This window comes from Homalodisca vitripennis, chromosome 1 (assembly GCF_021130785.1).
Source record: "Homalodisca vitripennis isolate AUS2020 chromosome 1, UT_GWSS_2.1, whole genome shotgun sequence".
In the NCBI taxonomy this organism is placed as follows: domain Eukaryota; kingdom Metazoa; phylum Arthropoda; class Insecta; order Hemiptera; family Cicadellidae; genus Homalodisca; species Homalodisca vitripennis.
In genome coordinates this window covers 17,107,194-17,129,813 of record NC_060207.1, presented here as the reverse complement: position 1 = coordinate 17,129,813, position 22,620 = coordinate 17,107,194, and the positions used below count along the sequence as shown (strand labels likewise).

The following is a 22,620-nucleotide window of genomic DNA, read 5'->3' as shown; positions in this document are numbered from 1 at the left end:
TGATCTTGAGTTTTTTCCTACAAGGACAATGTTTACCTCGTGCAGTTTTACACCCTTATTTTTAAGTAGTCGTAGAATTATGGTAGATGTCTCATTTTAAAGATATCATTAATACATATCCAAATATATTTTAGTTTTTTCAATATATATATATATATATATATATATATATATATATATATATATATATATATATATAGGTTATTCATAAAAGATCTCAAACTTTGTTTTACTTCGTTAAATATTCAAAAAGTATGTAAGTTACGAAAAAAGTAAAAAGCATTTGGATTAATTTCAATGATATCTCTAGAATAAGACTAACGGTACAATCTAAAATAAGGGTGTTAAACCACATGAGGTCTAACATTGTTTTCATGGGGAAAATTGAAGCTTATTTTACTACAGCCAGCTCTTGAAACATTCATCAAAAGCACTAATGCACAATTTTATGTTATTTATTTGTAGATGGTGTACATGTTAGTTGCAAAATAACTCTTTTTTTATAATGTATACATCCTATAAGGTTATAACATCTTCTTGTAGTTACCTAGTTTTTTAACCAACCCGATACACAATAATGGCAGGAGGAGAGTGTCTGGTTGACCCTGGGCCAGGAGATAGTGGTACACAGTGACCCACATATCCTGCTACGAACCTTGGTCGGTTGTCTAACTCTCCAGCTCGTCCTATCTCCATTTTTGAGATCCTCAAGTCAGTGTAAAGAGAGACTGTAACATTTAAATCAGCTGTACACTAATCTATCCCAATTAAATCAAACTTTCAAGCCTGGAAATCTACAGTTTAAAAAAAGCTTGTGTAGGTTGGTATATGATATAGGAACGATAATTAATTTTTCCTGGTCATTTCCATGTAATATTGTCTGTTTTAGCCTTACCAATTCCGGTGTATTTTATTATGTGATTAGTCATAGCTGACTAGTATGAAATATGCCTAAAACTCCATTTTATAAAAATATTTCAATCAGTTTTGAAAATATTACTATGTTGTGTACTATACTGTGTTTTTTCGTGACTCAGTTTATAGCATTGGATTAGTCTCTTGCACAACTAATACAATTAAAAATTGTACAGTTTTGAAGTATTTATAAATTTTGTCTTCTTCAAGAGTACAATATTTTCCCACCTTTCTTGCATTTATGTACAATTTTCAAACTGTTATTAATTTCTCCCATGTCGTGACTGTTGGCAATGAGAAGCTGAGCAAAAGACAATTTTTGTTTATTTGTTTGTGAATTAGAACTTATGACAAAATAACAGTAACTGTAAGATACCGTAGATGATTTTAAGTTTGAACTCAAAATAATCTATTTTCGAATACCAGTTCTGTTTGTCCAATGTTACAGTTCTGTATACTGTTACAGTCACTACATTTTTTCCTGTATGCACCATTGTTGTTGTCGTTCCTATTCCTTCACGATATTACGCGCTCTGTTACTCGTTTTAAATGTCAAATGTGTTTTTGAATCTTTCAGTGTTTTCCTGAGTCCATGCTGTATAATCTAGCTATGCTCTACACAAATAAAAGTGTTGTTTATTTATGTAAACATAACTTTACTGAGTATTTTTGTACTTTAAAAATAATTTTGTCTACTAGTTGCTATCCCATCCATTAGGTGTGGCAACTTTTTATAATATTGACTTCTCTTTGGTAGTTCTTATGACCTCTAACTGTAAGTTCAAAAGACAATAACAGTGAAATTGTATACAGCAAATTTCTGTGAATATGGGGGAAGATGTAGGGAGTTTGGCTTGGTCTGAAGCTAGGAGTTTCCCTGTATATATGTATTTTGACTTATTTTTCTTTCTTCCAGGGAGAAATAAATACATATATTTGAGATTATTTGTTTTATTTTTATTTGAGATGACAAACTCATTTTCAATGAGATGTAGGTAAATATCATATATTAGAGGTGAACCCGTCGCCTGTCAGTCTGACTGTACATTTTTTTCATCAAACTGGAAATAATTTTGTTTTAGGACTTCTTTCGACAGCGCAGTTAATTCATTTGTAGCTTCAAGTAGCAGGTGGGATCGACTCAGGTGACTTTCAACTACTGTGTATTGAGTATTTCGGAAACCAGTTTGTTTGTTTAGAGGTGTACCACAGCAAAAGAGACTAGAATTGGATGGGGTAATACATTTAATTTTTTTCTACAAAATCAAAAGAATTCCTTAGACTAAAATTGTGATATGAAATTATATGTCTCAAAACTTTTTCTAGCTTTGAAGCAAATCTGTAAGTGGAGGGAAGAGGCAGAAGTATAGTCCACAATACGCATAATAGAAGTGTTATGTTTAGATGCTTTTGGAATGCCATGAAAAATTGGTCTTTAAGATTCATTACCTATATGGATTTCATTTCATCTTCTGTAAATAGTATTTTACCTTTTTATGAGGTTTTTTTTGTAGATGTTGGTAGGATCTTTCAAGTGAGCGACTTTATTTTTGGGTTTTTCATTAATTTTATTTACAGTATTAATATACATCTGGAGCCATTCTATGGATCTTCATTAGGGATGACTTTTATAGCTAATTCGGCTTGAATTAGTGAACTGAAGATGTATGTGGTAGGTTGTAGTTTAGTCCTTTATTAAAGTTCCTCTCTGTCAAATATAATTTGCTTTTTGTGTACAGTTCTATGGTAAAAATCAAAATCATATTGAAAAATAAATTCAGTGAATTTTTGTTCATTAATCAATTTAGTACATTCCTTATTGAAAGCAGCTTTTTTATTTCTTATTAACAGGATACAGACTTATCTATTCCATGTAATAAACATTGGAGAATGACCACATGGATAACGTTAGTTCAAAATATTTTATTAACATGTTGAGCAGGTCTTTTTTTATAAAACTATTTAATATTGTTTTGTGATCCGTACATTTTCAAACGGCAGATTGAGTACATTTTGCAACAGAAGTATATAATTAGGTTTTACATCATGCTGTAAAACTACTAATTAAACTTTATATTGTGTGTTGTGTTGGCTGTTTGCAATATCACGCTTTTATGTTCAATGGCTAATTGGTATCTTAACTTCATGGTCATGTATCTTGTCAAAACAGTTCCAAATTTCATAGTTATCCACTAGATGTTCCAGAACAAAAGTTATATCATCAGGAGGTTAAAAACGTGATGTGCTCCACATTGGGTTGTCGAAACTTAAAAATGTAGAAATAACATAAACACACCACAAAATAAATGGGGATAAAAATACCAAACTTATTTGTAACAATGATTTTACACTATGGCTTTAATGATGCTCAGCCCCCCATGAGGTGATGAAAACCATCATCAAACTCAATTGCTGCTCATGTAGAAATGAAGGTTTGTGTAAAATTCCAAGTCTATAGATCAGTTCGTTTTCAAAAATTTGTCCAGACAATTGATTGACAGGCTTCGCTAACGATCAGCCAATAATGTCAATAGTTAATTGTGTGCTCATTTTCTGAGCACTAGTAGTTATATTAGTTGAACTCGGACAGTGTCTAATTTCATTACATAACTGTTACAAGGATTTAGAATATCGAAACCAATTTTTAGTAAACATATGACAAAGTTAGTTGGTATCCATAACGTTTGCTTAGTTTACAAGAAAATTACTCTCACCTAATGTTGTTGTTTGTGGCTTATATTAAGTAATCTAATCTCAATTTTTTTCACAGACAATTGAGGGAGAGAACAGTACAACAAATTATTTGTGGCTTATATTATGTAATCTAATCTCAATTTTTTTTTCACAGACAATTGAGGGAGGGAACAGTACAAGAAAATCAACTTGTAGATGGCAGCAGGCTGACTCTTCTACCTAGCGTTGAAACAGGACTTCTGGTGAGTTTCTAGTTGCTTTTTTAATTTTAGTTAGTGTTTTATTTTTTCAGAAATAATTACAGTCATGATGTGCTTTGAATGCTATATTTTCATTGGTGAAAAGCAGAATGGATTATGGTGTAATAAACCCGTTGCAATAGTTCAAAAGCACTTTGTTAGATTTATTCTAAAAAAGAAAAAAACAACAGATAACTCATTCTCACTTTTTTGTTCATTGGGGATTTTACCTTTACAATATATGTTTATGTATAAAGTTTGTGCAGAGCATATGTAGTTTAACAGATAAGGTTTACAAGTCTAAATTACAGATTTAGAGAACTTTACTGTGGCCAGCCAACACATTTTTCAAAAAGACGTATAATTTCTTAGGGCCAAGTTTAATAAATTGCCATTTGAAATTCAAAATCTGTACATTACTATAATAACAAAATTAAGACTATGGTTGTTTACCGTACAAGGCATAGAAGAAACATTGTTTAGTATTATCCAGTAGTATTGTGTCAGTTCGGCCTTGTTTAAATGTTAGTGTGAATGTTTGAAGGTCATTGCTTTTGGCGCAGTTGTGTTTACAATCCTCTAGTTTCAAAACTAAATTATGAATTCAGGGTGAATTTTTTGTTGAAACCACAACTATCTTAATTTCAGGGGCTTAAAATATTTAATAGTATATAAATAATAAAATTTTTAATATTTTGGAATTGGAACTAAAGTTTATAATAATATTAACTAATAAATATTCTGTAGCTACCATTATTAAGATCCCTTTTTTAAGTAAATGAAAGTATCACCAAACAGGCTTTTACCATGGAGAACTTTTTCCCCATTTGTATTAGAACTTTAATAACTGTTTTTACAATCTTTGATATAGTTATTTTTTATATAAAAACATGTTCAATACCCTTATGGTTTGATAATTATTTTGATTAATCTTATGTATATATGTCAAAGTAGTATACCATTGTTTCAATCACAAATTACTTGAAAAAACAATATATAATTATTTATTATAATACCTAGCAATTTTAAAACCTTTGCCTTACAAATGAGATTATTCTAGTCAAGCTCAAGATTGGAATGACTGAGTGACAAAAATTGGCCTACTTGATTATAATGTTATAGGCTGCAATATTAAATTATTGGTTGTTTTCTTCTTTTATTTAGATGTATCAAAGATATAGTAACAATAGGCAATAATAATTTTAAAACTTTTGTAATGTTCTATGGCTTACTCATTTGATCCTAATCTCAGCTTTGTTATTGACGAGGTTTGCTTTTATAATTGCTTATTAATGGCACAAGACATATTGAACATGAAAATGAATATCATAATACAGATACTGTAACAAGTATATTTCATAACTAATGGAAAGATACACTTCTACCCATATATGTTCCTAAGTTTTGGAAACTTGGTCTTTTTTGAATAGTTAAACATTTGTACAAGTAAACTAGATGATTGTAAAGGACGTTAGATTTTTATAGTTTGGCCATTATAATTTAATAATGTAATAAAACCTGCCTGTAAACTATTGCTACTTTACAAACCAGTCATCTTACACACTTCATGTTGCCTTTTTAAGTTATTTTTGAACGAATTACGACTACTATTAGTGTGATGTTAATTAATTGTTAACATCACCTGCACATTATAATATGACCCCACTTTCTTACCAAAAAAATAAACCATCAAGGGTGAAAATTTATACCTGCCAATAACAATTATTAGACCAAGTTCAAAATGTTTTTCTCCTCAGGCAACTGATTTGGTAATGACAGAGTTAAGCTTACTAGCCTTGATTCAACTTCTTGTATACTTGTAATCATGACACTCCCTTTACTATTACGACTTTAGTTTAAAACAAGAAAAAAGTTAGACCTAATTCTTTGTTTCCTCTCATATTCTACTCTGTTAATACAATGATGTTTACTTAGCACGTTATTTCTGCAATGATTCTAATCTGGTTTGTAAATACCACATATTGAAATGTTTTTATTTATTTTTTTACTTTTAGGAGCAGGTGAATTCCCTCAAAAATTTACATGATGATATTCAAAGTAATGTGATGATAATATGCAAGTACGGAGTATGCATTTAGACAGACTGATTTCTCTTTGGTCTGAACTATCTTTAAAGTGTGTTCTAACTGTAGTGCTTGCAACATATTTGGGTATTCACATGCTTCTTCTGAGGAAAGTCTTATATGAAAGTTGAATTTCACCAATTACCAGTATTAAAGCGCAGTCAACTTTGTTATAATCATGCAGTTTATACAGTACTTAGTACTTGCAACAATGGCAAATTTATATTTCTTTGGGGTTTGAGACTCTAATGTCTTTGATCTGTTTGCAACAATTACAAATTTATGGTTCTTGGGGTTTTGACACTCATATGTCTTCGATCTGTTTAAGATCGGATTTTCTAAATAGACCACTAACATTAAACCACAGCTTATCAAATCAAAGACGAATTCCAAGCATAACTATTATAACTTTACTATTGCTATTAATTTTATTACTTCAAAATGAAAACCAAGATCTGGTGTTTTACTATTGAATCATTTGTATCAAACGTTTACATATGGAATATAAAAAAGTATCTGGATTGGTGTTATTTAAAAAAAAAGAGTTTGACTTTTTAGAACAGCTTTAGAACTTATTATCCTTCAAATTAGATACCTTCTAATGCCATTTCAACTGTTTAAATCAGGTTTAGAGTAGCTTTTTGGAATCTCAGAAAGTTACTGTGTTGCATATTGTTGTATCTCGGCTAGGCCCTACATCTTGAAATTGTCATCCTTTCAGATGACATTTGATTTGGGGGACCAAATATGTCAAATCCTTTCAAAGGACATTTGATTTTAGGAAACAGATTGAAGTCAAGTGATTTCAGAGTATTGGATGAGATCTTGAGTAGCCAAGATGTGAACTTGCTGTTTGCTGAGGTGAAAGCAATTTTTGATAACATTTTGCAGAAACATATATCAAATCCAAATCATCAGTCAATATTTTTGAACAGAACCAAAACTGATTTCTTCTACCATTAGCAGGTTGTCTTCATCACTAATTTCTTCACTTCTTGAATGTTTTCATCACTTCGACCTGTTGTGGGGCCTCCACATTGCTCAAACACTTTCACAACTTTCTTCAAATGTTTAAACCATTTATAAACTTGTGTACGACTCATAGTGTCGACACTAAAATCACGTAATAACTTTTAGTAAGTCTCTTACAAGTATTTCCTAGTGTTTGACAAAACTGGTTACAAATAATCTCATAGATTCTTTCCTACATATCAAAATGCAGTAAGTACTTTGATATGCGTGGAAACAATCTGATACTGTCACGAGGCTAATCAGTGCAATTTTCACCAAACCTTGTGAAATAAGTGCACAGTTCACTTCTGCTAACTTTCATTATCCTGCAATGCTTATCAGCAGATAAATTTTATCAATCTGGATACTTTTGGAATAGACCCCTTAATCTTTATTTATCTTATAATTTGATAAGTTCCTCAAATTCTTTATGAAATCATTGAATGATGATTGGGTTTGCTGATGAAAGTAATCACAAACTATCTCTCCCATGACTGTCTACCAGAATAAGGATTTTATCTTTAAGTTCCAGACTCCTCTTAGATCTCATTCATTTTTTGCAGTTAGTGTAGTGTTGAGATTTTTTTTGTTAGTTACATCCTTTCTGTTTTGATTTTTTCAAACACTCAATTCTACTTAGTGCTCTCAGCTGACTGAACCTCCAAACAATTGCTTGTATCAAGTTAGCTACCAGTGGTTTGATTTCTCTGTGAAGCAGATTTATGCACTGAGAATGTGCACTTGTTTGGTTACTATCAATGTTTTGAATAGTTTCAGTATGTTTAGTTGATCTTAGAGATGTGCCTGTATTGTAACACAAGAATAGTAGAATTTCTTAGCTTTTTCTCTGGCTACAGCCCCTGAACAGAAAACCACACAGTTCTATAAATAGATGCAAGTTCTACAGATCTTACAGAGGATATCATGTTTTTGCCTCATTTTGAATGTTTACATTATTTTAAAGAAACTGTTCGTTTCATATTTTTTATTAAAATTAAATCGTCTTATATGCCTGCAAACACCACAATTAGTTTTCCTTCTTCTAACTTGTTTCTTGGAGCTTTTATAACTGAAAGAGTATGTTTTTCTAGCATTTGTTAATGTTCTTCTTTTTGCTTTATTACAGATTGAGTTTTATCATTTTGCCTTCCAGTTTCATATAGGTTTTAATTTTTTAGGAATGAGTGAGATGCATTGAGTACATTCCTTGCTTACCAAATGTTTATCAGTATTACAAACGTTTTGTTTATATTAGATGTGAACATTACAAAGTAAATGTAAAAGATTGTATTCTGTATTTATAACATTTTGATGACCACTTTTAAATAATTAATTGAACTTAACGTTAGTTTAAGTCCACAGTACGTGTATGAAAGGCCATCTATTACAGCTATTATAAAAATAACAGATAAAAGAATAGATGGTGAACTAAGCTAATCTAGGACAAAGGGTTGGTGAACCACTGAAATGTATCAGCAGAAATTCATGCTGCACATTGCAATAAACATCTGCCTTAACCAAGTGGGTCTGATTGCATTTCATTCACAAGTATTCGGGTTGATTGAGCAAGTCTTTGTGACTAAGTAGGTGAACCCTTGGCATACTTATTCATAATACATCTGTTTTGGTGAGGCAGCTATCCTGTTGTGACTCATAATTAGAGAAAGACTGCAGTTTTAATAACAGTCTTATTGTACTTGCGTGTCAGCTGAATGTTCCATACAGTGTGTTCATTTTTTAACATGAAACAATAACATGATTCAAAGTAGTGGTTTATTGTTTCTCATAACAATAAAGTTACAATTAAAGTTGTATTCAGTAACTTTTAAGTTTCAACAATATTTTAAGCAAATGTCATAGCTTACAAAATTAATATTTTAGAAGAAATTATTTAGAGTTAATTCTGTTACATGTTTAATGTGTTGGCCGTGTAGAGTTTGCTTTGCTCCATCAGCACCTTTGTTTTCAGACAAATGTACCTAGTCGTTGATAAAACAATTATTTATTTGAAACAATTCCTACTTGATTAAGGACAGTTTGTTGTGAGTGTGCTGTCAAGCTTTGTGTTCATCTTGTGATTCGTTTTGTAAACACATTCTACTTTTATCTTCTGTATCATTTGCAAGCTCCTCACATTCTATACATTTCAAACAGAGTATTAAAATCAATAAACAATAATATACACAGTGTTTACATCAGCTTTTGTTCACACTGCTGGTATATGTAAAACAGATTTTTAATAAAACCACTTTGGTGATGAATTTTACTTCGAAAATATGAATAAAATTCAGACTAAGAATTTTAAAAAAACTCTTAACAAACCAAACAATTGCAGACAGTTAGGACCTGTCTTTTAAGGCATTGGTTTTACTCACCAATGCTTTTCTTGGAGACTTCAACAAATTTAGAGATCAATGGAGTAGATTCCGGTAATTTAATTGTTTTAAATTTTGTTTAAAGAATATGTCACAGTATTTGGTTTATATGCAAAATTTAGGCTGGATCAAGTAATGAAAAGTGGTTTAATTTAAGGAATGTATTTTTAAGTTTTGACACACAAAAAGAGTTTGTAAGCTAATAGTAGGAATTGAAAAAAAGATTGTTTAGAAATAGATTTTTGATAAATAAGTAAATAAAAATTGTTTCTCTTTTGTTTTTTTGAACGTTTAACTATTGTTATTTTAAAAAGCTTAAAAATACAAAATATTGTATTATTTCATAATCCATACAGCAATTTTTATATTGGGTATATCAAGTCAAATGTATTTATTTACGTATAAATATTAATATATTTCTTTCAGAGGTTTAAGTACCATAAAGTCCGGTTTAATCGTTTCCTCTAATGCAACAAATGTTAATTTTTGTGTTCAAAGTTACTGCTTTGTATGAAAACAGAATGCCTGATTTTCCCTCTTCTAGTACAAACACTGAATTTATAATTTGTAGTAATTCTGATACTATTTCTTTAGTAAACATATATTAGTTAGCTATGTTGTCCAAAATTATTCAAAACTTTTAATTATGGAATTGAGCAATGTGTAGGGCATTACAGAAAATGCAACACCAAAATTTTAACTTACAACACTCATACAGTAATATAGTAGCAGTGTTGGACCAGGGAAGGAAAGGGTCCATTTTGAGTACAGAACCCCAAAATATACTCTAGATTAATTATTATTTATTGACTACTATGATTCAACTATAAATTTGTTAATTGAACTGTATGATTTTAACAACTTTTGTAATTTAATTCAAATCTGTAGGCTATATCTCAAACTGATAAAAACTTGTTTAACTGTGATGCTTTACAACTTATATCAATAGAACTTTGATTTGATTGTCGGTTAAAATGGTTTTACTCAAGTAAACAGCCTCCCGTGGAAGAATATTACAGTTAAAGGCAATACAGTGCTATAAAGTAAACTTTATAGCCTCCAAAACTCCGAGAGCAAACGAGCAAGCGATACGAAGAGTCAGGTGACGTCAGGTCAGCTGGTACTCAGGGCAGGGCTACCTGTTTGTGACGACGACAATAGCGTTTTGTCGTTACTCCACCTGCCCCTTACCCATGCCCGTCTCCCTCCCCCTCGAGGGTAGTTTGGCCATTGTTGTGGAGCCTGGCCCCAGCAGGATGCGATATCTCGGCTTTATGGGAAATCGCGCTTTTCGTATTCGCTTATAACAGAAATAAAAGTTCCTAAAAAATAAAGGGGATGTACTGTAATTGTAAGTTGTTATTGAAGGTATCAGAAATTAATCTTAAGTAAGGTGTTTCAAGAATCGTGCTCGTATATACTGTCGTTTAATGTCTTCAGCATTACTTTATATTACCACATTTAATCGTAATGTTCGTTTATTATAATTACTGTTTCAGCTGTCGATAAGTAAAATTCTCTTTCTAATTTTCAGTAAACTATTTCATTTCCGATACACAACTAAATATTTTGTATGAATGGTGTTCTCAGGCAGAACGAATGATCTACATTCGTGTGTGTAAGAGATTGTTACACGAGAAACTGTTTTCACGAATTTCAAATTGTGCACGCGAATCCGGGAACCGATGGGAAAACGTAGTCCGCGGTGCATGCATTATGTGATGGTAGTAGGTGGAGTGTGTGGCAACAACGCAACGTCGACCTGGCAACGCCGCAGTTGCCTGGCCAGACTCCCAGCCGGGACATCAATACTTTCCTAGTATATACGGTGCTCCTGAACTTTTTGTTTTTACATTCGTTTGGGATGCTCTATCGTGTATTATCAGTAACCGGAATGAGGATTACACAAGTATAATTGACCTTATTATATGAGCCAAAGTCGGAGATAATGTGAAAGCCACGATAATCTGTCAAGCCCTTTGTTCGCCAAGGACGTCGCGTCCAATTACTTGAACCTAATTGTATTTTTGTGTTTCGTTGCCAAACATGGAAATATTGTGAAATCTGTAAACGAAAACTAATTATAGGTGTTAGTGTCCCAACATTAAAATAATTTAAAGCAATTAATTCATGTTTTATGAAAATGATTAATTTAAAAATAAATTGTCCAGTATGTTAATGACAGACTGTTTTAGAATTTAATTCCTGTTAAACCTAGCACATAGTTTCCTTTAGAAATCGACTGTTTATATAATAAAATATAGCTAATATCCAACAAAGAGGATTATAGAACAAACTCTACAACATGTATAATATGATTGAGTAATTGCGACATATGTTGTAGGTATTCCTCTACATGAATCAAACTAATTAACTTAATTGAGAGTTCAGTTATCTACGTCCTAAGAGCTAGGTCATTCATACTGCCATGCTTTCTCTTGTTACGTTTAGTGACTCATCCAACAGTTTTCAAGTGTGTTTCAAGGACAGATAAAATTAACAATATACCAACTTTGAAATACCACTTGAGTAAAAATATTTGTACAAGAATTGCCTCTATAATTTCAAACAAAATTACTCTTTTCCCCTTCATCCAAGTTGTATTGTGGTCGCCTAATCTTAAAGGAGTGTTTGTTTCTTTATTATAATAATTGAGTTGTGGTTTTTATTTATGCTTGGCGGTGGTCAGTTTTGTCAACTAAGCTAGGATATTCGAATTAGTTCACAATATTCATATGATAAGTTGGAAATTATGAGATCAAAATTGATAGTTGTAATAAGCTTAAAAAGATTAAATTGTCTTAAACATTTGTTCTTGTTGGAAGTAAATATTTAAAAACAAGTAAAAATACTGAGTTTTTACTAGCAGTTAAAGTATACTACTTTTACTTCCGGTGGAAAAACATAACTAAGTTTAGGTATACAGAAAAAATAACTAATCAAGGAATGTAGTGAGTGCTAATTGTAATTCAATGTCATAAATTTTTAAATTCTTGATTTTCAAAAAGTTTTTAATTTTTGTTTATTTTATATTTTTTGGTTCATGAAGAGAGCAAATAAAAGTTCCTGAAACATTGTGTTGCAAATTTAGTAAGTAACACTAAAATATGCCATGTGTCCTGTAGCCAAGATCTTTTTAAACAAACTGTCTTTATTATAATAATAAATAACTGTAATCAGATTATAACTAATTAACTATCAAATTGTACAGTGGTGTTTATTGTGTTTTTTCCCATGTGTAGATTAAGTGTATCTGGCTAATACTTTATTGAGAAAAAAAATATTAATCACCAATTTTTAACATACCAGAGTTAAAAATAATCTTATTTTTGAAGTTGGTTATAAATTATACAGTCCAATGTGTATCTGGCTAAAAGGACTGTAGTATACTTTTGACACAAAAATGAGTGGTATTTAGTTCTGTGAAAATAATACAGTTTATATAAACTAATATCAGCAGGTTGGCCCTTTGTACTCTCAGATCTTGTTTCTGAACTTGAGAATCACATGTATACACCAAGCTTACATTCATTTGCTTAGCATCTCTAAAAAAACACACACAAAGTTTTTTCACTCCAAAGACAATTTTATTATTTTTACAAACATGATTAATGTTTTAAATAATTACTACATGGTTGTGTAAGAAGAAGAATAATTTTCTTTTTATGTAAGTCCGCACTTATGTGCAATTAGACATTTTACTTCCTAAACAAACTATTATCCGTTCCAACAAAAAGTTGTTTCATAATTGCAATTATTGGAGAAACTTCATTTTATATATATATAATATATATTACTAGCTGTTTCCCCGCGGCTTCGCACGCTTTTCGTAAGTTTTGCCCGCGTATGAGCATTTTCTGGTTTGAAGTAAATTATATTTCCAACCCCGATGTAGATTTTACCTTGATGTCACGATCAAGAAAATATGTCAAAAATGTATTGTACATGCATAATGTATTTTATTACAAAGTGGTTCTACCACTCAACCTTTAAGTTCAACCAAAAAATTTAGTTTAGGACAATTATACATCATAACTTAGCGCCTCAAATAGTGTTTCACTGTTTAAATATACGTATCTATCTCGTAATTGCAGGTTATAATGTGCAGGCGCTTTGAAAACTTTTCTTCATTTTATTCGTTTATATTCACAACATAAGCGAATAATTCAGATAATAACTATCCTATCTTCTAAGTTAGACTAAATTACGGATACATGTGAAATTTGATTGAAATTGGTTCAGTCGTTTTGGAGTTTATTGGCAACATACATCGTGACTAAAGATTTTTATATATATACAGGTATAAGATATATTTACACCATAGAAGTACATGCTGTCAGGATGATAAAATAAAGTCAGCTCCCTGCATTTTATAATGGTTGTTGATACGAAAATGAAACAAGGGGATATGGTTTTAATCCGATAGGACCTCTTTCTTTGGGTTAATAAAGTTTTATAGTATTTTTTTCAAAACGGAGGTGGCTCTATATTCAGAATGTGTTTAAGTACGTATAAACCCCTTTGTGGCACTCCATCGAAAAACAGGAAACTTGATCGATCTTTGTTCATTTTCAAAATATTCAAGGTCAACAAATTTTGATGGTCTGGTAACAAAAATTAAATCCTGTTAAAAATATTCTGAAAAGGAATTGTATCAGGTTCAACTGCGAGTCTATAAAAAATAAATATGTTACACAAACATCTTCAAGAGAATAGAATAGTGGGATGATGGTAAGAGGACTAGTTCTCCAGCTGCAGGCTCTGATTTAAGGAGAGTCCATTCGCTGTAGATGGAATCTCAAGGCTGAGGACCAATATGAGCTGGTTCGTGACCATGACCAGATTTTTTCATCAGATGAGCCTAGCATTAGCATCAAGTGATATCTAAAATGTCCGAGCCTTTCATGTCTTTTTTGCTTCTCCACCTAATAAGAAAAAACCAACAGGCCTGCCCCTACTACTGTAGCCATGACTTGTGCCACGACCTCGGCAATAAAAGTTGCCTATTTAAGCCAGACTGTAAGGCCTAAATAAGAGGTTAACATAGCAGTAAACAGTGAGCACGAAGCCATGTAGAAACGCCTACAGGCGAAACGACCTACCACTTTTTTCGACGGAGGTCAAGTGACTGACCCCAAAAGACTCAGCAGGTGTCCAAGTTACTCGACAATAAATAACGGGAACTTCCCACCCTGGTGGAGAAAAAGCGTTAGAGGAGGCCAATGAACCTCTCCTCTCACTTTGGTTTAACTTTTAACGGATGGAATATTTGATAGTTTAACTCAGTGATGTCATAAATCTGTGAGTACGATGTAACTCTGTATCCTACTTGTTAATCTCTAAACCTTTCAAGCTTCTGTGTACAGTTGCTTTCCTCCCGGGACAGAATAGGATGCAGTCTGAGATACCAGGCGTGGCGAAATTTAGTATTTTCATTGTCTCCTCTAACGGATTAATTAAGTAACTGCTTAATAACATGTTTATTATTATTTCTCATGGTTTCTGTCATAAGGTTGGTGGCTGTTAAGAGGTCAAATTCCATACACATGCATTCAGCACGGAAGTCAGCAGACAATAGTCATAAGTCATTTATTGCCATTAAATACAAGTAATTATACAATAGGGACTTAACATTAAATCTACACTATATATAATATACATTGTAATTACAATATTCAAATTCTATCTAGTTATATGAGGATAATTTATAAATTCAATATGGAACCCTCTACCTTTCACTACTCCTCTTCTTTTTTATTTATTAAAAAAATTTAAATTATATAAGTTGAGTTCTTAAATTTAAAAATTGTTAGTTATTCTCACCTCTTCAAATTCAAGGGAGGAGACTATTGATACTCTGAGTAGTATTATGTAATATCAAAAAGTGCTAAAAATTAATTTTTACTGTATACATTTTTAACCAACTTCAAGATTATTTTTAACTCTGCTTAACAGCCTCAATTTAAAAAGGAATTGATAACTTGTTGAAATACAATTTATTTTGATTTGTTTATCATAGAATATTATTGGATTTGTAGTATAACATTCCAATACCAATTTGTTATTGGCTTATTTTGAACTCATGCAGTTCCTTTATAAATGTCCTTTTATTTTCATTATTGTGCCAGAAGTTGGTTGTACAGACAAGTAACGTCTGCCCAGTGTGAGGTGTGGAGTATAAATGCCCTTTTATTTTTCATTATTGTGCCAGAAGTTGGTTGTACAGACAAGTAACGTCTGCCCAGTGTGAGGTGTGGAGTATAAATGCCCTTATATTTTCATTATTGTGCCAGAAGTTGGTTGTACAGACAAGTAACGTCTGCCCAGTGTGAGGTGTGGAGTATAAATGCCCTTATATTTTCATTATTGTGCCAGAAGTTGGTTGACAGACAAGTAACGTCTGCCCAGTGTGAGGTGTGCAGGCAGTGACTGTCAGCCTGTAGGTTTCACCTGGCTTGTAGTGGGAGGCCCCCACAACCTCGAGGCTGGCCCTTGCTCCTCGTCCTACTTTCCACCTCTTGCCACTTGCCGCTGTGTATTACCTTCTACGGCCAACTAAAGTATTAATCTTACCGTGACTTACTCTTTTCATGAGTTTGTTATAAGTTGTGTTAGTGCTCAATCTACTAATTGTAACTTTAATTCAATTCTATGACAAGGATCAAATTATGGCAAAATTTCAGCTGCAGGTGTGAAAGGAGCTTTCTCTTCAGATAATTTACCTTAATCTCTCCCCGACTCCTGCTTCTGAGAGAGTCCACTTTTCACTTATCGTAAATCATAACTCAATAAGATATGGGAAACAAAATTAGGCTTGGCACGAAATCAGAGAATTCTTAAACACTTTAAATTCATGTGTATTATGCCAATTCATTTAAAACACAGCTTTATATAGAATGTACACATTATTATTTGTAGTTATTTTAAAGTTTTGGTGTAATTGGCTGAGCGTTAGTGAAGCCTATCACTCTAGTGGCTGATAAAATTGAATTTTTGTCTGTCTATCTGCTTGTTTGTCTTGAAAACTAACTCACCTGTGGACTTGGAATTTTGCCTAAAGCTTCATTTCTATATAGGCAACACTGAGTTTGATGATGGAGCATGTCACATTGTAGAATTTGTCTGAACTTAAGCGAATATTTGTACATGGATCTTATGGGTAAACGTGATGGCAACAAGAAAACAGAAAAATACATTTGTAAACAAACTGAGTACAAACATATGGAATTTGAACATGTGAAATATGTATTCATTGAGTAAAACAAATAATAACAAAATTCATCAATATAAGTTGGTGAGAAGGTTTTATTTTAGTGCACTCTTGCATTTTAGTACCCTCCCTACCTTAACTCAATGAACAACAATGTGAATGTATCATATGGTTATTTATAACAAGAAAAATTATATCTGTGGACTTTAAACTTTACTTAACTTCATTTCTACTTAGACAAGAATGAGTTCTATGATGATGCATGTCCAACCGTGGATTTTGGCTGAGCTTCATTGAAGTAGGCTGACACAATTCAATATTGTCTGCCCGAGAGGGAGGAGGATGTAAAACTTTTCTGTATGTCTGCCATGGTGTGATGTATACCTACCTTATAATCATGTACACCAGATGTTCATTACAATACTTTTGTAATTTATTCTTCTATTCGTATAATTTAAAATAATATTAATACTATTCGTATACTGCAGCATTCAACATAGTTCTTTTAACCACTTCTATAAATACTTAGACAACCATTGTTAAACGTTTTATCCGGACTAACAAAACAAACATTGCATCAGAAATAATATGAAGCTGTGGCCAGAGTAAACAAGTATGTCCGCTCTGAAGTCTGTAACAAACATCAAACTGTGATATAAATATTGCTGCCTCATAGTAATGTTCTGGTTTCATATATATTCTTTATTTTAATTCTTTATTTCCTTATTATTTTTATCTGCAACATACAGCATATTGTACTGTATGACTGCGGAATCTTAAGATGATTCAGAAATTTAATATTAGTTTCATATTTGTTTTTATTATGATCCTCTTACTACTCAAACATAACCTTACATTCTCTTAAACACATATAGAAAAAATGTAGTAATAGTATATGACCACAATAAAGGAAGTGCAGCACATTGGTGAAATTTTATGTTTTTACAATATGTTAAAAAGTTACGATGCACCAATTTTGTAGTGCCTTTATTACATGTTGTTGCAACACATGTGCCAATCTGTTATATAAGATGTACAGACTTATCAGATTTGATATTTAGTCAACATATAATTTGTAGATATTTAATGTTGAGTGGTTTGTTAATAACTGGTTTATTTTGTTCTAGGCCCAAAGACCTGAACAGAGTGTTATGCAAGCCTTAGAAAGCCTGAATGACTCACAGGTTGGTTTCTTATTGTTAATTTGGTTAACTTTATAAGTAGTAAATTTTCTTATATATGATGTATTTTAAGTTTATATCTTATTCAATACATTTTGTGAAGTAGTACTAAAAAACAAGAATTCTTGGTAACATTTGTGTGTACAAATATTGTTTTGAGAAATTTTTGTAAAAAAGAAACAGTCTCTTTCCATACATTAATTTTGTATTTATACTATTTATTCAAAGTAAAAAAGGTTATTTTAAAAATAAGTAAACTATGTCTAATACGTCAATAAAAATTTCACCATAGTAAAAAAAAAAACTAAGATCTGATAACAATTTTGTTTTGAAACCATTGACATTTCAAAGCAATGTACTGGTAGGTTTTAAGTTTATATTTTCTCAGGTTAAATCATGGTCTGATTTGTTTCAGGTGAACGATTTCTTATCAGGAAAAGCGCCTCTGAACCTGACAATGCGACTGGGTGACCATATGATGCTTATCCAACTCCAATTGTCCACTGTAACCCCCAGCAGCAGTTCAGGCAGTTCCAGTTCTTCCAAACGTTCCTCCAACTTCAAGTCCGTACCATCCACATCGGGCAAACACTTGACCAAATCACTAGGCACATCAGACCCTCTCGCGTCTCTAACGTCTATCGTCAACAAGTCTATAGAAGGTCCTTCTACCAAACTGAGAGAAAAACAAATTGCTGCCAAACGTAACAGTTTTTTAGCGCTTCTGGATTCGCAAAAACCGGAACCGGAAGTCTCTTCGTGTTTACCTGAAGAATCAATTAAATCTTCTGAAGAAACTGTGACAAGTTTTGTTCCGGTAGCGAAAGTGGAGAGTTCCGACAGCGGAGTTTCAATGGATGTTGATAGTGCGGTGGTGAAAAGTTTAGCGGAGAATGCGGTGACTGGTGGTGCGTGCAAGTGCGATAGTAGTAGCTCTCAACGAGCAGGTGTGTCCGCAACTAAACCCATGTTGGATACTCGAGCCCTAGCCGAAGCTTCTCGGAATCTCACCCAAACACTGAAACAGTTGTCGTCTGAAGTGCTCACCTCTAAAACAGATCCCATCGAAGTAAGTACTTGTCATCTCATTACATTTTACTTGATTTTATAATAGATTACCAAGTTATTCTTTTGTAAAATTAATCAGGTGGAGATTCTTCACACACCTTTGAACTCCCAATAGGTTCCAATCCTCAAAAAAATAATATCATATTCTTGTAATATTTAATAATGACAAATGTCTGAAATCATGTTGTACTTTTGTACGAAACCATGTGCCTACTTTTAAATTAAAACTGAGTAAATATTTGAGGTGATATTTGAACAAAATAAATTGAGTTGAGTTACTATACTGTGAAGCAAGAGTTAATCTGTATGAAACAGTAGCCGCGATGTTCTTGAATGTAGGAACACACACTCAGATGATTCCAACCTGTAAATCTGTTTGGATTTATAAACAGCTGATTAAAAACAAACTTAACTTTCTTTGTTTAAAATTTGTTATCCACGATGAAAGGTTTGAAAGAATTATAAGATTTCAGACATTTGAAATCGATATTTGTTACAAATGGTACTATACATTTTGTAACATATAATGATGGCAAATGTTCGAAATCCTTTCAAACTTATCATGTTGAGTAAATCATAAGTAGCCTATATAATGATGAATTGTTTTCTATCTATGTGATCATATAAACTACTTGAATTATACCAATTAAAGACCATTGTGTAGACAGTCACAAAGACATGAAATATTAGGAGTAATCAAAACAAGACAACAGAGGGCCCTGCACTTATTCCTCTCATAAACATCTCAGACAATTTTATAATATCTTAAGTAATAATGTTAATTCTGTGGAATAATATGAGTCCATAGATCAAACTTATTAGAAATTTTGACTTCAGTTAGTCCATTTTCATTACAGTCCAAGTTAAATTACACAATTATAAAGATACATGAACGCACCATACTCATGAGTGTTCAAAATATTAAGCTATTGTCAATTAATTATTCAATATTACGCTATTGTGGGACTGGACTTAATCAATACTTTTACTTTTGGCAGCAGGTATTAATAAAAGCCAACATTTTAATAGGCTTATAGTTATTAGTATTGAGGATTTATAATCAAATTTGAATGAAATGGATATTGCCTCCTTAGTGACTTAGTTGGATCACTTTTTGTTGTAGAATAACAATTGAACAAGATTCACCCGGATTATTCTTGGACACTATCTTTAAAAATTATGTTCGACCATGATTATAGAATAATAATTGTTAATATTTTTATTGAGTAATAAAAACTGTTAACGGTCCTTTCGTATTATGTGGAGACCACTTTGTCCCTATCTACTATTTGTTACTAAGATATACAGGGTGATTGAAAAGGAAGTTACACCGCCGTAAACTTTTTCGTTATATTAGATATTTGAAGGGAGTAGTTAGTAAGAGTGCCCTTTCATTTAACACTGAAAGATTGCCACAAGATTTCAAGTAATATCTGCAAAAAATTTAAGGAGATGCAAATAGCTTTTAAAAACCATGCATTTGGGGCTGCCATGTTTTGTAGATTAGTTGGATTTCAATTCTATAAGTGTATGTTTTATTGACTAACCAAGAATTTTAAAAACGATTTGTTAAACGACTATAAGTGCTATTTGGAAGTTTTAGTTACCTCCACTTTCCTTCCCACTGAGAGTCAAAAGTTTAAAAACTATCATTATTACTGTAGCTCTTTGTAGCTAGTAAGAGTGCCACAAACAGATCTCACGTTTCTAAAATAACAAGAAAGTTAAGGTGGGGTGCAACTTACTTTTCAATCACTCTGTATAAATACATAAGTATGTATTATAAATAGAAAAAGTTAATATAACTCAGATCCCGTAATAGATCGTCCAACATGATCTGACATCAGAAAAGTTAGACGATCTGGGGCGTGATTTGAGGTTTTGAAAGTACAAATCAGAATTGCCCCTGGCCATCAATTAGGGCTTTGTTGTTTCGCACTTCTGGAGAAATAAAACATATATCCCTTGAGATATTACTTCCCTTCAAATCCAAGCTCAGATCACGTGAGTGCCAGTAAAGGTTGACTTACTACTAGTAACCATTTATAATAATCTAAATCTACTTATACTGTCTAAAACTAGTAGTAGATAGGGACATAGTGGCCTCCGGATAACCAAAGTATCCTGTTTTGTATAAGTAGTTTCGTGTCTAGCATAATTTAATGGTTACAGGCCAAAAAAATATGATTTTTTGATTTGATATTTTAAGTCTGTCCCCATCATCAAGATTGGTACAGCTAATGGATCATCCCTTAGAGAAGGATGATTCCTTTATCGATTTTGTGATGATTAACTACATAGATTGTGTTCTTATAATAGTGTTTTCATAAAGTATGTATGTGTGTGGGGTTTAGTTAGGCCCAAGCAGTATTAGCAGTTTGTTTTATTACATTGTAGCCAGGTAACAATATAATTTTGGGTTTATTACTAGCTGCTAGATTCTCTTCAGTGGGGAGATCATCACTTACTTAAGGTTTGTTCTTTCTATATTCTTATACAAATTTCATATAGTATTGCAAGTGGAATTAGAAATTTAAGTACAATTTGAGTTGAAATAGTTGAGTACCTTTTAACCCAAATGATTAAAGAACAATCTTTTTAGCAGTATGTAGAGAAAGGATAATTAATTGTAGTATGGTTTTCTATGTTGGCTACTGCTTGGGTCTGGATAAAAATAGTATTTCGTGTACTCTGAGAGCGGTGTAGCCTAATAAATACACAACAGCCGAGTTGAACACAACTGGTGGTCGGCGATTTCGCTGGCTAATCAATGCTGTAACCGGGACATGTCCGCCACCATCGGCCGTGCCCACTGCCCCGACCACGGTAGGTAGAATAGACACGGTAGGGGTCGCGAGGAGGATGCGCAGTAGCATGTGACGTCAACGGGGCCCAGCGCCGACTTCACCGCTACCTGGTTACGTGGAACTACAAGCTACTGTCTGTTTCCGGCTGTCATTCGGCTGTATGTTTCCCGCGTTTTTTGTCATTGTGTCTGACAGTAGGCTGAGTGAAGTGTCTATAGTGCGTTTGATGTTGATATATTTAAGTTTTAAGTTATTTACAGTCTTAATTTTTGTTAAAAGTACCGTATGTGACTATGTGTTGGCCTAGTGAAATGTAATAATAATAATGCCGTGTTGTGCAGTAGCTGGTTGTTCAAACCATTCAAGACATTCTAAAGAAACGGGAATATCTTTTCATCGTTTCCCTACGGATATTGATTTAAGAAAACAATGGGTAAAATGCATGCAAAAGGGCCGATGAATTTAACGTCGATAACGCCAAAGTATGCTCAGCCCATTTTGGGGAACATGATTTCGAGCGAGACTTAAAATCTGAGTTATTAAATACGAAAAGTAGAAGGATTTTAAAGAACACAGCAGTTCCTTTCTTTGGTCTGTCAAATTTAAATGAACGTGCAATCTCACGATTAAAAACGAGTTGAAAGTAGGGAAACAAAAAAACAAATTAGTAAACATTTTTTGTGAGATCGCCAACATAGATGAACCGTCTGATGCGATTCCAGAATCAACCAATGATGAAAACCTTATAGTAAACGACAAAAGTGGAAGAAAATTGTGGAAGAAAAGAGTCAAAAAAGCTAGCTAAACTTCAATAATTTCAACCGAGTAAGTAATGCATAATAACTCTGCTAATGCATTATTTTGTCTATTTGTGTTTTAACCTAACGTTTCCTTTAACGTATTTTTAAAATTGTATAAAAAATCTATATTTGTGGGTAATATTGATACATTTATGCCAAGTCTCATTGCTTCACAAGAAATGGTAAAACAATAAAACCATTCCGGGACTTTTCAAGCACACTGTTTGACACGACAA

At 32.4% G+C, this 22,620-nt stretch overlaps 1 protein-coding gene across 2 annotated transcripts in view; it reads left to right on the top strand.

The window, feature by feature from the left end:
- Positions 1 to 3,742: 3,742 nt before the first annotated feature.
- LOC124357778 (midnolin homolog) overlaps positions 3,743 to 22,620 on the top strand; it is a 56,644-nt gene continuing 37,766 nt past the window's right edge. For both annotated transcript variants that reach the window (XM_046809835.1, XM_046809826.1), the window contains exons 1-3: positions 3,743 to 3,851; positions 17,656 to 17,712; positions 18,125 to 18,778. In XM_046809835.1, the coding sequence (XP_046665791.1) occupies positions 17,680 to 17,712; positions 18,125 to 18,778 (687 nt within the window). In that variant the 5' untranslated portion in view covers positions 3,743 to 3,851; positions 17,656 to 17,679. The remainder of the gene's footprint in view (positions 3,852 to 17,655; positions 17,713 to 18,124; positions 18,779 to 22,620) is intronic.